At 36.6% G+C, this 13,647-nt stretch overlaps 1 protein-coding gene across 1 annotated transcript; it reads left to right on the top strand.

Moving 5' to 3' along the window:
- Positions 1 to 1,337: 1,337 nt before the first annotated feature.
- LSM8 (LSM8 homolog, U6 small nuclear RNA associated) lies at positions 1,338 to 8,741 on the top strand. Its single transcript, XM_029924422.1, has 4 exons — positions 1,338 to 1,478; positions 2,599 to 2,639; positions 5,638 to 5,765; positions 7,982 to 8,741. Exons 1-4 carry the CDS (start codon positions 1,448 to 1,450, stop codon positions 8,070 to 8,072), a joined length of 291 nt encoding a protein of 96 aa, XP_029780282.1. The 5' UTR covers positions 1,338 to 1,447; the 3' UTR covers positions 8,073 to 8,741.
- The last annotated feature ends 4,906 nt before the right edge of the window (positions 8,742 to 13,647 follow it).

The following is a 13,647-nucleotide window of genomic DNA, read 5'->3' as shown; positions in this document are numbered from 1 at the left end:
ATGTTAATAAACATTTTCAAACATAAGCACTCTAAGAGATGAAAAACTTACACGAATTATTCATTTTAAAAATATAGCACATTATTTTTTAAAACTCCTTACTAGTAATATCTCATTTATCACTAATCAGCACTCTGTTTTTCTTTATTTCCATGTCTAACATTCGCAAATCAAAAAGTATCTTCATGTTTTCATTGATGGAAAATACTTTTCATTTCCCCCGCCCCCCTAAAAATAATGGAACACTCATCACCTAATTCCAGACTATATGGAGTTTCAAACAGGTCAGAGTACCCTTCAGTATATAAAATACTAACCTTTTGGGAATGATCTGTAGGTAATTTTTTGAGTGTGCTGTTATGAAAACACGCTTCACTTTTCAGAAGAAAAAGGATGAAACTGCAAATGATTTCAAACCCATAATACTTCAGTTAAGAAATCATAACCCTAACTCAAGTTATAAGTTACCGTAAAATAGAAGTGACTTTTTCTAGTAATATATGTGATACCCAAAATAATACCAGTGACAGGATTGAGACCCAGGCAAATTGCTATTACTTCTGCAAGGACACCCGCCTAATTCGTTAGCAGAGACGCGTCTAAAACCTAGTCTCGTGCTTATCTGGAAGGCTCTTTCAGAGTCCTTTCTTTGGCAGGCAGCGGCAGATCTGCCAGGTATTTGCTAATTTCACCCTGAGGGCAGAGAGACCCTGCAGTGTGATGAACGGGAGGCGGTTTTCTTTGAGAAGATCACACATCTTTGTTTGTATTCAGTTTCTTAAAAAAAAAGAGTAACTACGCCTTCACGTTGGAGCACTTTTAAAGGGAAATGTGGAACGCGCGAACATGCTTTTTACTGTAGTGTTCTCCAGAGATGTCACACGTGCACAATTTTGTCCTAGGACACCGAGCTTCTAAAAGATTAATTTTCGGCCCCTGTGGCAGAAAATTAGGCATCGTTTCACTTCCCCGCACTTACATTTCAAATGAGAACACATTCATCTCTCTACTTGTGGTGAAACACCTTATTTCGTTTTCTCCCGCCTTCCCTGTCTTCTCTCAACATTCTCCCCCGGTGACTTCTACAACATTGCCTTTCACTCCGCTAGAAAACTCGCTCTCCCACCGTCTCCCTCCTACCCCACCTTCAAGAAGCTTCTTCCTTTCTTCCGCCCGCGGCTCGCTTTCGTCATTCTTGGCTCCAGAGCTCGCCTGCCGGAAAAACAGCGGAAACACTACGCAGGCGCACTAACTCGCCGTCGCTTTGCCTCTCAAGTGTGGTTGGCCGGTTTCTTTAAATTTCCTACCCTCTCAGCCGGCGGAGCTGTAATTCTCGCGATATTTGCTTCCGCCACTCGGCGGGAGCGGTTGCCGGTCGCTGGCGGGCCTTTTTAGCTCCACTTGTAGCCTGCGCTGCTGTGTTGTTCAGAGCGGCGGGCCGACCATCATGACGTCCGCCTTGGAGAACTACATCAACCGTATCCTCGGGCAGGCTGCTACAGCCGTCAGTCGGAGCCGCGGCGCAGCCCGCGTGCGCACTGGGAGGGCTGGTGCTGGAGCGATCGGAGTAGGGATCGGCGGGCGGCTGGGATGTGCGGCCACTGCGCGGCCTGGGCTGCGGGTGAGGGGCTTAAGGACCTGGGACCCGCCAATCCCGATCCCGGGGCTGGAGCCCGCCGTTCCTGCGGGTCAGGGCCCATGTTAATTTTAACCTAAAAATACCCGAAATATTCCGAACTGTCTCTATAGAAATCCCTGTCTCTATAGTAATCAGCCATCTGTTCCTCCATACTACTTCCTTGGGGCCTATACGTTCACATTTGGCGAGGAGGCAAATCATTGTTTTATTCATTGGCTTTGCTCGTTGTTCGAAGAGAACCAGAAACTTTAAGGATGGCGCACAGATTTTCTGGCCCTTTACCACTCAAAGTCTTCACATTGTTGATAGGATGAAAATGACACTCGTTGTAATTGCTTGTCACGAAGGGCAAAATAACTTTTAAAACCCCAGGGGAAGGCTTAATGTACCCTGTATAGTTGTTACCATTATAAAATCTCAGGAGAGAAACATTACATGGCTCTCGTGTACAAATATGGGACAAAAGTGAAATACTAACGGCTTAATAATGCAAGCGTATTGGCACCTTGTGACCTTGATTATAGCATCTTTTTTGATTTCCAGAGGCCAGGTCCTAGAAGAAAGTGTCTTAACACTTAGAAAACCGTCAACATTGATTAATTTAGCACTAATTTAGTTTTCCTTTTAGAGATCAAGGAACAGGTTGAGTAAAGGGGGAAATGTCTTGCTCAAACTCCCAACTGGTAACATTCCCCAGTGAAAAAGAGTACCAAACTTCTCAGCTGTTTTGAGATAGATGGGAAACAACTGATCACAAACAGAAAGGGATTCTCTTTTCCCTGTTTTAATTTTGTAATTTAATTGAGGAAGTTAGACACTTAAAGTTATATTGTGAATGTAGTGGCTATGTTGAATAGTTGTATCTTAACTTTTTCCTAGTGATTCAAACCATCTCCTTACAAGATTGTAACATTTTAATTTTCATTCCCTGAGAATGCTTTCCTTAATTCAGTTATCAGGAACTGTGGCAGTTATTACTTCTGATGGGAGAATGATTGTGGTAAGTGTTTAGCATATCCATTCTCTCCTTGGAAAGTTTTAAGTCCAACTTCCGATCTCTAATGTCTGAGCACCACAGTACACCTGTATTGCAGTTTTGTTATGATTCAGCTCTTTATCATAAATAACTGCTGATCCATATTTTCTTCATTAATAAATGTTGGGTGTAATTTATATACAAAGCTTCTAGGAGCCAAGATGAATAATAGAGTCTGTCCTCAGAGAGTTTCTAGTCTAATCTTCAGTCATCTGCCTGTATTTTATATTTATCTTTCTCTAACATTTTTATTTCCTTCCCCCATTCAGTGCTCTGACATCCACGACATGAATCATAGTGGTTTTTTTTTTTCAGTTTTGTGTATGTCTCTAAGAAACTTCTTTATGATTTAGATACTACGTATATAGAATAATGAACACTTAAGATTTGTATAGTTGTTAATATATTTTTAGTATTTGTAGGTTGTATGACCTTTCTTTGCTGTAGAGAACATTATAATTGACTCTTAATTCACTTGACTTTTTATCACAGTATCCCCTTTTTATTCCAGAAAATTATTGGATTCTCTCCTTGATCTGTTTCTTGATCTGAGGAATTGATCTCATGATTTTTAGCTACTTAATTATTTCTTCACTTATAATTCATACAGTGTTTAAAAAAGTTTTAAAGCTGCTAAACTTTCTCTGTTGTCTATCTAATTCATATAATTTAATCTCTTATTTTTCCATTTTGTAATTGTGTCTTTTTTTTTAATCCTTGTGATTTTTCCAAGTGAGTCCCTAAGTGACTTATCAAAGTGTTAAATTTAGCCATTTATTTAGATGTATATCATGTACCAGGCACTTGATATTTATTATATCACTTAATCTTCAATACAACTCTGAAGAAGTATTGCTGAATTCTCAGTTAGGAACCAGGTTCAGAAAAAGTGAGTCACTGTCCCAGAGTGACTTGGATAATAAGTGGCAGAACAAAACTGAAATTTAAATTCAACTTGACTCTAAATAAATAAATTGAACTTGACTCTAAAGCTAAGGCCAGTTGCCATGTTTCCTTCTTTAAAAAATTTTTTTAAGTTTATTTATTTATTGTGAGAGAGGCAGAGACAGTGTGAGTAGGGGAGAGGCAGAGGTAGAAAGAGAGAGAATCCTAAGTGAGCCCCGTGCTGTCAGCACACAGCCTGATGCGGGGCTCAGACTCCGGAAACTGAGATCATGACCTTGGCTGAAAATCAGAGTCTAGACGCTTAACCGACTGAGCCACCCAGGCGCCCCTGCCTTGCTTCCTTCTTAATCAAGAGAACAATCTTTTTTTTAGGCATCTCAGTGTATTTTGTCAGTAAGGGCAGTTTGAAACATTTTTATCTCATCTTAACACTTTAAGAAATCTATTGCTATTAAATATTTGCAAATAGGTTTTTTATTTTGTTAAAAAAGAAACCCTCATTTAAATTTTCCTATTTTTATAGGATAGATAAGTGTGAGAAATATTTAAATTGTGTAGAAGAAGGAAAGTTAGGGGCAGCTCAGTGGCTTAGTAGTTTAAGCCACCTGGCTTAAGTCTGGCTGAGTCCTACTTCTGCTCAGGTCATGATCTCACAGCTTATGGGTTCGAGCCCCACATCAGGCCCTGTGCTGACAGCTCAGAGCCTGGAGCCTATTTCAGATTCTGTGTCTCCTCTCTCTCTCTGCTTCCACCCTGCTTGTGCTCTGACTCTCTTTCTCAAAAATAAACAGTAAAAATTTTAAAGAAAAAAAAGAAGGAAAGCTTTTTTAAAAGGCATTTTGAATACTAAAGTTCAGTAATTTTGTAATTTTTTTGACACCTGTCTCACTTGATAGAACACTTAACATGTAAAATAAAGTCAAGAGGCTATGTCTCTGTGATAATAACTACGTACTAATTAGGTTATAAATACTCCAGATTTTCTTTCTCTTCCAAATTCTAGGTTATCATTTTCTCTTTTTATCTTCTGATTTTACGTATTTTTATTTTCAAAACAGTTTAATAGTGAGATTGAGAGAATTAACCAACCAAAACTAATATAAGTTGACATTTCTTCAGAAACTTGAAAAACATTTGAGTTACTATGTTGTGTTAGACCCATATCTTCCTTTATTCAAAACCAGGATTCTTCCATAAAATTTTCTCTGAATACTTCCTTCAAGTTCTGATTTTACTAATTACAATCCTATTTGTATCTACCTTACCGGGTTTGGGGAAGATTAAATAAATACATATGAGGCCCATAGAACACTGGCAGATAGTAAGTACTTATTAAATGTTAGCTGTCCCCACCAGTTGAAGTTTGCATATATTTATGGGACTGATTTGAATCTCCAAAGAATGGTAAATTATATTTGCTTGTTTGTAGAAGTATAATATGGTAGTTCAGTGCTAGCCTTTTGTGGTTCAACACCTAGCTCTGCTACTTTCTCCCCATGAAACCTTGAGAGATGACTTAACCTCTCTATGCCTCAGTGTTTCTTCTCTCAAGTGGGAATAACTATAGTATTTACCTCAAAGGATGAAAAGGACTTGAGATAATGTGTGCAGTGTGTTTAGCACGGGGCCTCCGACTAGTTTATAGAATGAAGTGATACTGTTGTGTTACCAGCTATGGCTGGTCTGTATAGGCTTCCCTCTTTTTGTATATTTATGTATTTTTCCCTTATTATTTGTAATAGTCTGTGTCTAATGTTAGCTCCTACACCACATGGGCTTTTAGGCTACTTCCTTACACTGGTACATGGGTGTCCTTTGTAACTCTGAACAACTCTGCACACTAGTCAGATGTGTGGTGTGGTTTTTCCTCTTCAAAAGCCAAGAGGTAAGTTTTGGGTAATGTTCGTTCTAAAGAGGTATTCTATTTTCAGTGGACTTATATTTAAAATCAATACTTGTGTTAGTGTCCCTGGAACTAAAAGTTTTGTGTCATTTAATGTATACATTCAAGTAAACCAGAATATTTGTCTTTTTCTCTTGAATGTTTTCTTTACAGGGAACACTGAAAGGTTTTGACCAGACCATTAATTTGATTTTGGATGAAAGTCATGAACGAGTTTTCAGCTCTTCACAGGGAGTAGAACAGGTGGTGCTAGGGCTGTACATCGTCAGAGGTGACAATGTGTAAGTACTTAGGTCTTCTTTTTAAGGCAGATCAAATCTACTATAGGTGCACTGCCTTGGTGTGTGGAGAAGAGGTTTTTATCTACTGAGATTGGTCACATTTCTGGTAGGTAAAATGTTCTTCCAAAATAACCCTAATTTTAGAGGAACATAAATATACTTCTTAGGGTCCAAGGCTAGGGTTTAAAAATGCCTTTGAAACCTCTTTTGTGAATAATTTTAAAGAATTCATGCTCTGTAACTTTTGAGTCTATGAATAAGTACTTAACCACTACTTTTTTTCTTTAAATTTTTTAGTATAAGTGGAACACCTAAGAGGCTCCATGTTTATGCTGTAGCCTCAGTTAACTTACGACACACTGATATGACAGTTTGAGAAAATATACTTTAGTGGTAGCAATTTACAAGAGTATAAAGCAATAGTGTCCAGTAGAGCTTGTGGCAGAGATGGAAATGTCAGGCTGCGTTGTCCACTGTAGTAAGGTGCTAGCCAGGTGTGGCCATTGAGTACTTGAAAACTGGTGTGACGGGAATTGAATTTTAAATTTAATTACACTTAATAGTCCCTTGTAGCTATTATATGAGAGAGTGCAGTTGAAGAGGCTTTAAAGTTGTTGAATCCGTTTTCTAGTGAGTATAGAATTAAAACATGGGTGGAAGGCAGCAAAAGATCAATTACACATCATTTTGGAAGACAAATAGGATATAGAAGATGAGGGAATACTTTATTCATTTAACTTAAGAAAATCACCTTTAGATGGATAAATCCTTTGATCTGTAATCAAAATTGGGGAGTTTATAAAATATTCTAAAGAGGTGACTTTTAGGTGTGAGGTCATAAAGTGAGCTATAAAATATGAGAGAAAGGCAAAGTATTTGGTGGGGGCCAGTTTCCCTGACCAGACTAATAATGATTAGTTTTTATTGGATCTCTGCCTAATAATTGATTTCAAGAAGTTTTCTCCTACTTTGATTTTAAAACATAAAAAAACAAACGTTTCAACTTCATTTTTTAAAAAAATTTAGACTTTGGTGTAGACTCAGTGGTGTGCTAGAGCCAGCTTGACCGGCTCGTGGAAGCAGATTGTTATATTTTCACGAATTTGGCCGGCTGGTTGATGTCCTGGTGGCAGCTTGAAATTGGCCATAGTGGGAGGATTTGCACTGTGCATGTGAGTGAACACGGCAGGTCGGCCTCCTGCTTTTCCTTTGGAAACCCAGTTTTGAAACCTGTGCCAGCACTCCGCTATTTTCCTAAAGGATTTTAAATGATACTAAGTGTTTTAAGGTGGAATGGAGATCTTTGATTTGTTTTATATTGAGAAAACAATATTTATTTTAACCAGAGTTTGGTACTTCTCATATATCAGAGAGCTGAAGGCTTTATAAAGTTTAAAGCAAAAGTGGGAAAATTCTCTATTAATTGCATTCACCTATAGAATTAACTCTTATTAAAGCCAAACTAATTTAAACAACCAATTTTTGATGCTGTGATGTTTTATATGTGTCCTCGGGTCTGGATATAACAGCCGTACCCAGCTCGAGAGCCATGGCGTGGTGTTTCGCTTGGTATTAATGAGAATAATGTTATAGATGTTACGGTGGTGTTGAAGCAAGGAAACTTTCTGGCTTTAACCCTAGCCAGTCACGTCAAAAATCATTTGTTAAGATGCCTGAGTACCTGTTGCTACTATTATCTTTGGATGTGAAGAACTGTACTTTTTTTTTCTTTTAATGTTTGCTTATTTTTGAGAGAGAGAGAGACAGAGCACAAGCAGGTAAGGGGCAGAGAGGGAGGCAGACACAGAATCCGAAGCAGGTTCCAGGCTCCGAGCTGTCAGCACAGAGCCTCAGGGGGGCTGGAACTCACGAACCAAGCTGTGAAATCATGACCGGAGCCGAAGGTGGATGCTTAACCAACTGAGCCACCCAGGTGCCCCAGTTTTGGGGTTCTGTACCATATCTATCTGATATGTGTCATTTTCCTTTAAAGACTCATGATCCAATCATACTGTATACAGTGTCTTTTAATATTGGTTGGTGCAATAATGTTGCCTTCAAATTACTTCTTGAATTTTGTGGCTTAAATTGCAATTCACTACTTCATGAAAAGGGTACTTGCTTTTCACCTTAAGTAAGTAGGTTTTACTGTGTCCTTTCAGTTTTATTTAGAAATGAGATTATTTTAACTGATTTTTTTTTCTCCTTAACTACAGTGCAGTCATTGGAGAAATTGATGAAGAGACAGATTCTGCGCTTGATTTGGGGAACATTCGAGCAGAACCTCTAAACTCTGTAGCACACTGAGGAAAAACTACATACATTGGACATCTGTAAATCTTTGTATAGAAACTGATTATTCTGATGTATGGAATTTTTATGAATGTGTAATTGTGGCCTTTTGACTCTATATTGATTCGTTGTAGGATGATATGTAAATTAAAATATTTCTACATTTCCTTGAAAAATTTTTATTATTTTTATTTATTTATTTTGCCTAAATCATGTTTGGTAGCTTACTTTTATTTTTCTTTTAAATAGTATGAAAATCTGATGTGTGCTGTGAGAACTTTTGGAAAAAATATTTGGTATTTTAATATTTATAGAACACTAGTTAAAAAGAGAAATTTGTGTGCTATGTTAAATCAAGCATACAAATACCATCAGTAGTGCAAGATAACATGTGTTTTTGATTTTTTAAAAAGTCACAGAAAGGTAAGTCTTGTTGTCTGAACCATCCTCATTTATCACACTGCCCTGGTCCTTGGTTGTTCTCTAGTATTTTAGAAGTCTGGGTAAAAAATATTTGTGGTTAAGAAAAGAAAAAATGCTAACAAAGTTGCATATTATCTGGAAAAAAAAAAGATTCCATATAGTCTTAAAAATTTTTAATCTTAAAAATTGGGGAATTCTTAGCATTAATGGAGTTTTTTGTTGTTTATAAATGTGAGTAAATAAACCTTATGATTATATTGAGTCAGTGCTCGCTATTATTGTTAGAACTTGACTCCTTGGTTCCATAAACCTATTTTTAAAAGAAGTAAACATGGTTCCTCAGAGAATCAACAGATAGGTTGATTATTTGAATGAATCAATTAAGTAGATAATGTCCCTCATCTACAAATAGACTGTTTTCTAAAACCCTCTGTATAGTTGATTGGACTTTGTTTTGTTTTGTTTCGTTTTTGAGAAAGAGAGAGAGCACAAGCAGGGGAGGGGCAGAGAAATAATGGGATAGACGATCCGTGCTGACAGCAGCAAGCCCAAGGTGGGATTCAAACTCAAGAACTGTGAGATCATGGCCTCAGTCAGGCGCTCAACCAACTAAGCCATTCTGGTGCCCCAGTTGACTGTAGACTTTTTAAAGAATCCATAGAAACAATGTTTCAATTACTGTTGAGATCTCTAGACTGGTCCATATAAATCCTCATCAACTCACTGAGGGCCAAAGTATGTAACTTTTTGGTGAGTAGAAAATAGAAAAATATTTACATTCTTGTAATTCAAACAAAATTTATAGTTTTTCTTTTTTAAAACATGAAAGTATTTCAGGGTTGGCAAGTGTTAGGGTTGGCATTTTTGTAAAAATGCAGATAGCAAGTATTTTAAGCTTTGAGGGCCATATGGTTGCTGTCAAAACTACTCAATCCTGTTGTCGCATGAAAACAACCATAGCTAATACATAAATGAATAGTTGTGGCTGTACTCCAATAAACTTCATAAAATAACAGGTGGGAGATTTGGCCTGTAGGCCATAGTCCTGACCCTTGGCTGAAACTAATACAAGCTCAATAAGAGAAGATGAGGGCTAATTTATATAAAATCTGAAAAGAGCTTCTGGAATAGATCTTTCCAGAGTTTAGAGGTAGATTTCATTTGTACTTTTTAATATTTAAAACTCTACTTGTTAGATCTGATAGTTTTTTGGTTCACAAATAAAACGTTTTCCAGAGGAAAATATCTTCACTCTTTCACAGAAACAAGACTTCAAAGAGAGAACTGTTGAGATAGTTTTCTTCACTGGTCTTCAGACATGCTCATCCAGCATATCTTGGTTGATGATCTGATCTGCCTGGAGATTAGAGGAAGTTTAACTAGTATTAACTAGTATTAACTAGTATCATAAATACTTTGCTTTAGGGGCGCCTAAGTGGCTCAGTCAATTAAGCATGCGCCTCTTGATTTCAGCTCTAGTCATGACCTCACAGTTCATGAGTTCAGGCCCCACCTCAGGCACTGTGCTGACAGCGCAGAACCTGTATGGATTTCTTCTCTCTTTTCCTCTCACTGCCCATTCCCCCATGTGTGCCCACATACTCGCTGTCTCTTTAATAAATAAAACAAATATTTTGCTTTCTAATATAAGGTTTTATAATTAATAATAAAATGAAAATAATGCAAACTGAATAAACCAAACAGGTAACTTAATTAGAGACTATAAACCAAATGTGCTGCTTAAGTAAATAGTGGTATTTTAAATGGGTAAACTACTTCCAAAAATCAGGAAGGAATCAGGTCATTCATTTGCTAAGTGAAATGTATTCTAACAGTACAAATGAAGTCTAAGTCATACTTTGCCAACATGCTTAATATAATACAAATTACACACAAAGTAGTAAGCAAATCAGTCCCCGCCCCCACAGCAATGAGTTTCTAATATGTATCCTTCTAAAATCTTAAAGTGATGAATTTACCTGAGGATATCAGAAAAACCATTACCCAAATATGTATGGATATTTCTATTAATGGTAGGGAAAATGAAAGCACACCATATAGTATAAACAATTCTTGGGGCACCTGGGTGGCTTAGTTAAATGCCCGAATTCGGCTCAGGTCATGATCTCATGACTTGTGATTTCGAGCCCTGCATTGGGCTCTGTGCTGACAGCTCATAGTCTGGAGCCTGCTTCAGATTCCCTTTCTCCTTCTCTCTCTGCCCCTCCCCTGCTTGCATTCTGTCTCTCTTTTTCAAAATAAATAAACCTTAAAAAATTTTAAAACAAGACAAAAAAAAACAAATGATATAAGCAATTCTTTATTCCTGGGTGCACAGGGTAGGTTTTTTTGTGCTCTTAACCAATTCAATTGGATGTTTTTTTGCGTGAACATTGTAAAGGAAACACAGCTATGAGTGCCAACTTGATTCTTATGCATTGTCAAGTTTTTATGTTGTTTAATGAGACTTATAATCACTTATTAATAAAGAGCCTCAAATAAATTTTAACCCATAATAACCTCTGTACTCTGTGATTCTGGCACTATCGAAGTTCAGCTTAATCAAATTTTTCTTGGCAAGATATTTTCACTAAATTTTTTTGTAAACAATTAACTGCAAAAGGACTGAATTTGTTTCTTTTTTACTGAAAACATACCATCTAAAGCAATAGTTTAAAACATTGCTTTTAGGCTAAAATACTAAATCAAATGGCCTTACATGTTGACAGTTTTAGCTTAAATATTACAAATCTTGATATAAAAAGAATAAGAGATAAAAGATAAGCTTCACTAACATGTTTTACTGAAACATCTTATTTAACACTTTAACAAGATCATTCAGAATTTTTCACCTATTGTGAGACATGATAAAAACTTTTAACGTAGTATTTAATATAAATGTAGACTATCCACGTCAACATGTTCCTCAGACATGTAACAAAGTATTCATGTGGATGAGCAAGTATACAGTGTCTTCACAGTGGCATGCCAACCTGCTGGGTGCTACCCAGAATCATGGAACAGTCTTTAACTGGCCATACAGTATATTTGGCGCCTTCACCTTCAAAATTTAGTAGGTAGCATTAAGTGCATATCGCGTCAAGCATGATGCTAAATACTTAGCACAGTGACCATTTTACACATGGAGTAATCAACACTCAGTAAGGTTAACTGCCTTATGAAAAGTCACACTTATGAGTAACAGGGCTCTAATTTGACCAGGTCTTTGTATTTTTATAAGCTGCCTATGAGTAGAAAGTATAATATCAAGTTCCTGAAGCCTGATTGAAAGAAATATTTAGATGACCTAAGGCAGTTTGCAAACCTGTGTTGTGGGTCATTTTCATAATTACCTGAATTGCTTTAAATATTATAAGGCTCCACTCTCACTGAGATGGTTCAGTAGATCTGAAATGGGACAAAAAGGAATACTCAATAAGTAGCAAAGGAAGGAAGTATGGTAGAATTATTAAAAGACCTATGATATGCTTGGATGTGCCCCTAATGATGCTTCAAAGTTCTTACCTTTAAGACAAGGATAGCAATATGGATCTTTTGGCATTGTGACCAATAACATTAGGCCCCCTTTACAAAATTTGGTATGATTTATAGGACTTACCAGTGAACAGCTTATTCTAGGTATTCAGAGGCCAAACTGGAAATGGGGATCTTGCGCCTTCATTTTTCAGAGTCCCACTGGCTACCATATCTCTCTGTAAGAGACTGGAATATTTAAATTCTGATGATTTAAGGTGAAGTGGAAGGTATGCATAATAGGTATATTATTTAACAAATATACAGTATAATTAAACTTGTTTTATAGCAATCATATACTCTTGATTGATGGGGTTTAAATGAAAACAAGTTTTTTACATATAAACTAGGATATCCATTCTAAACTTGGCATAGTTATATACCCCATTTTATATATTTATTCATTTTAATATTCTATTTTACTGATTTGGATTTTTGTTTTGTTGTGTTTACCTCGGGCTGTTTTTCTCAGTTTTTAAGTCATTGTCAAGTTTGGTAAAAATTCTGTTTGTGTAAGATTGAAAAACACAATGTTAATAAGCCAGAGCTCTCTCCACTCAGGTTGATACGGATCCATTAGACAGCATAGTGCTCCCATTCAACCAGCTACAAATTTGTTTAATTATTAGATAGTCTCTTCTCCAACTTGTTTATAGGGACTATTTATGTGAAATTTGTCCAATGCTTTGCACGGATCTTCATTTCTCTTTTATCAGGGAAACTATGTTGGGTGGGCATATTCGGTTTTCATGAATCAATGCTGCCGCCTAGTGATCAGTTTCCTTTTCTATTTTTCCACAAACTGAAAAATTCACAGTACTTTAGAATTTTATCAAAGACATTTGTAAAGCCATTAAGGCACACCAGGTACCATGCTTTCACTGTGGATATACCAGGGAATGATAGTAACAAGTTTTTGTTTTTGAAGCTTCTATCTGTTGTTAGCACCTCCACCAAATCACCCTGACTCAAAGGTTTACTGTCCAAGTTATGAGTTATTTTGTTAAATTCCTTCAGTACTTTAGGATGTAACTTATACGGCTTATATTAATCTAAAGCAACTAGAAACTCTTTTAAGTGGATATAATTTTCATTAATCATTTTCCCAACCCTTTCTGTGTTTTAAGATTGCAGAGACTTTCTGTTTAATAAGGATAAAGGCAAAAGAGGACTTCAGCAGCCATTTTCTCTCCTTTGTTAACAGAATACCATCTGCTGCTCACGATCATTATTTGGTGAATGGAGGAGTTGAGAATGACTATAAGACATTTTTCAGATCTTAGGTGCAGCATTAAATTTTTTTAAACATTCACTTTCTGTATTGATTTTTTGTTATACCTTTTACTTCCATCTTTTTTTGTACATGTTTCTTTTTTAAACATCCTTTTATCTTCTCGATATATTACTTGCCAGAAGTGGCACAGGTAACGTATTGCTACAACCAGGATCCAAATCCCATCCTGTTATTTCTACCCCAGTGTTTTTCCAAATACATGATATGGTTCCTCTCTTCTCATTAGGGTAATTTTCATATAACTGTAAACCCTGGTTTTTGTTTTCTTTTCCTGTATGCTGGCTTCACAAATACCGAATAATGAAAATGGCACCAAATTGTTATTACATTTGAAATATA

The sequence above is a fragment of the Suricata suricatta genome, chromosome 2 (assembly GCF_006229205.1).
Source record: "Suricata suricatta isolate VVHF042 chromosome 2, meerkat_22Aug2017_6uvM2_HiC, whole genome shotgun sequence".
Lineage (NCBI taxonomy): Eukaryota > Metazoa > Chordata > Mammalia > Carnivora > Herpestidae > Suricata > Suricata suricatta.
Note: the sequence above shows the minus strand (reverse complement) of the source record. Positions and strands in the feature narration are given on the sequence as shown.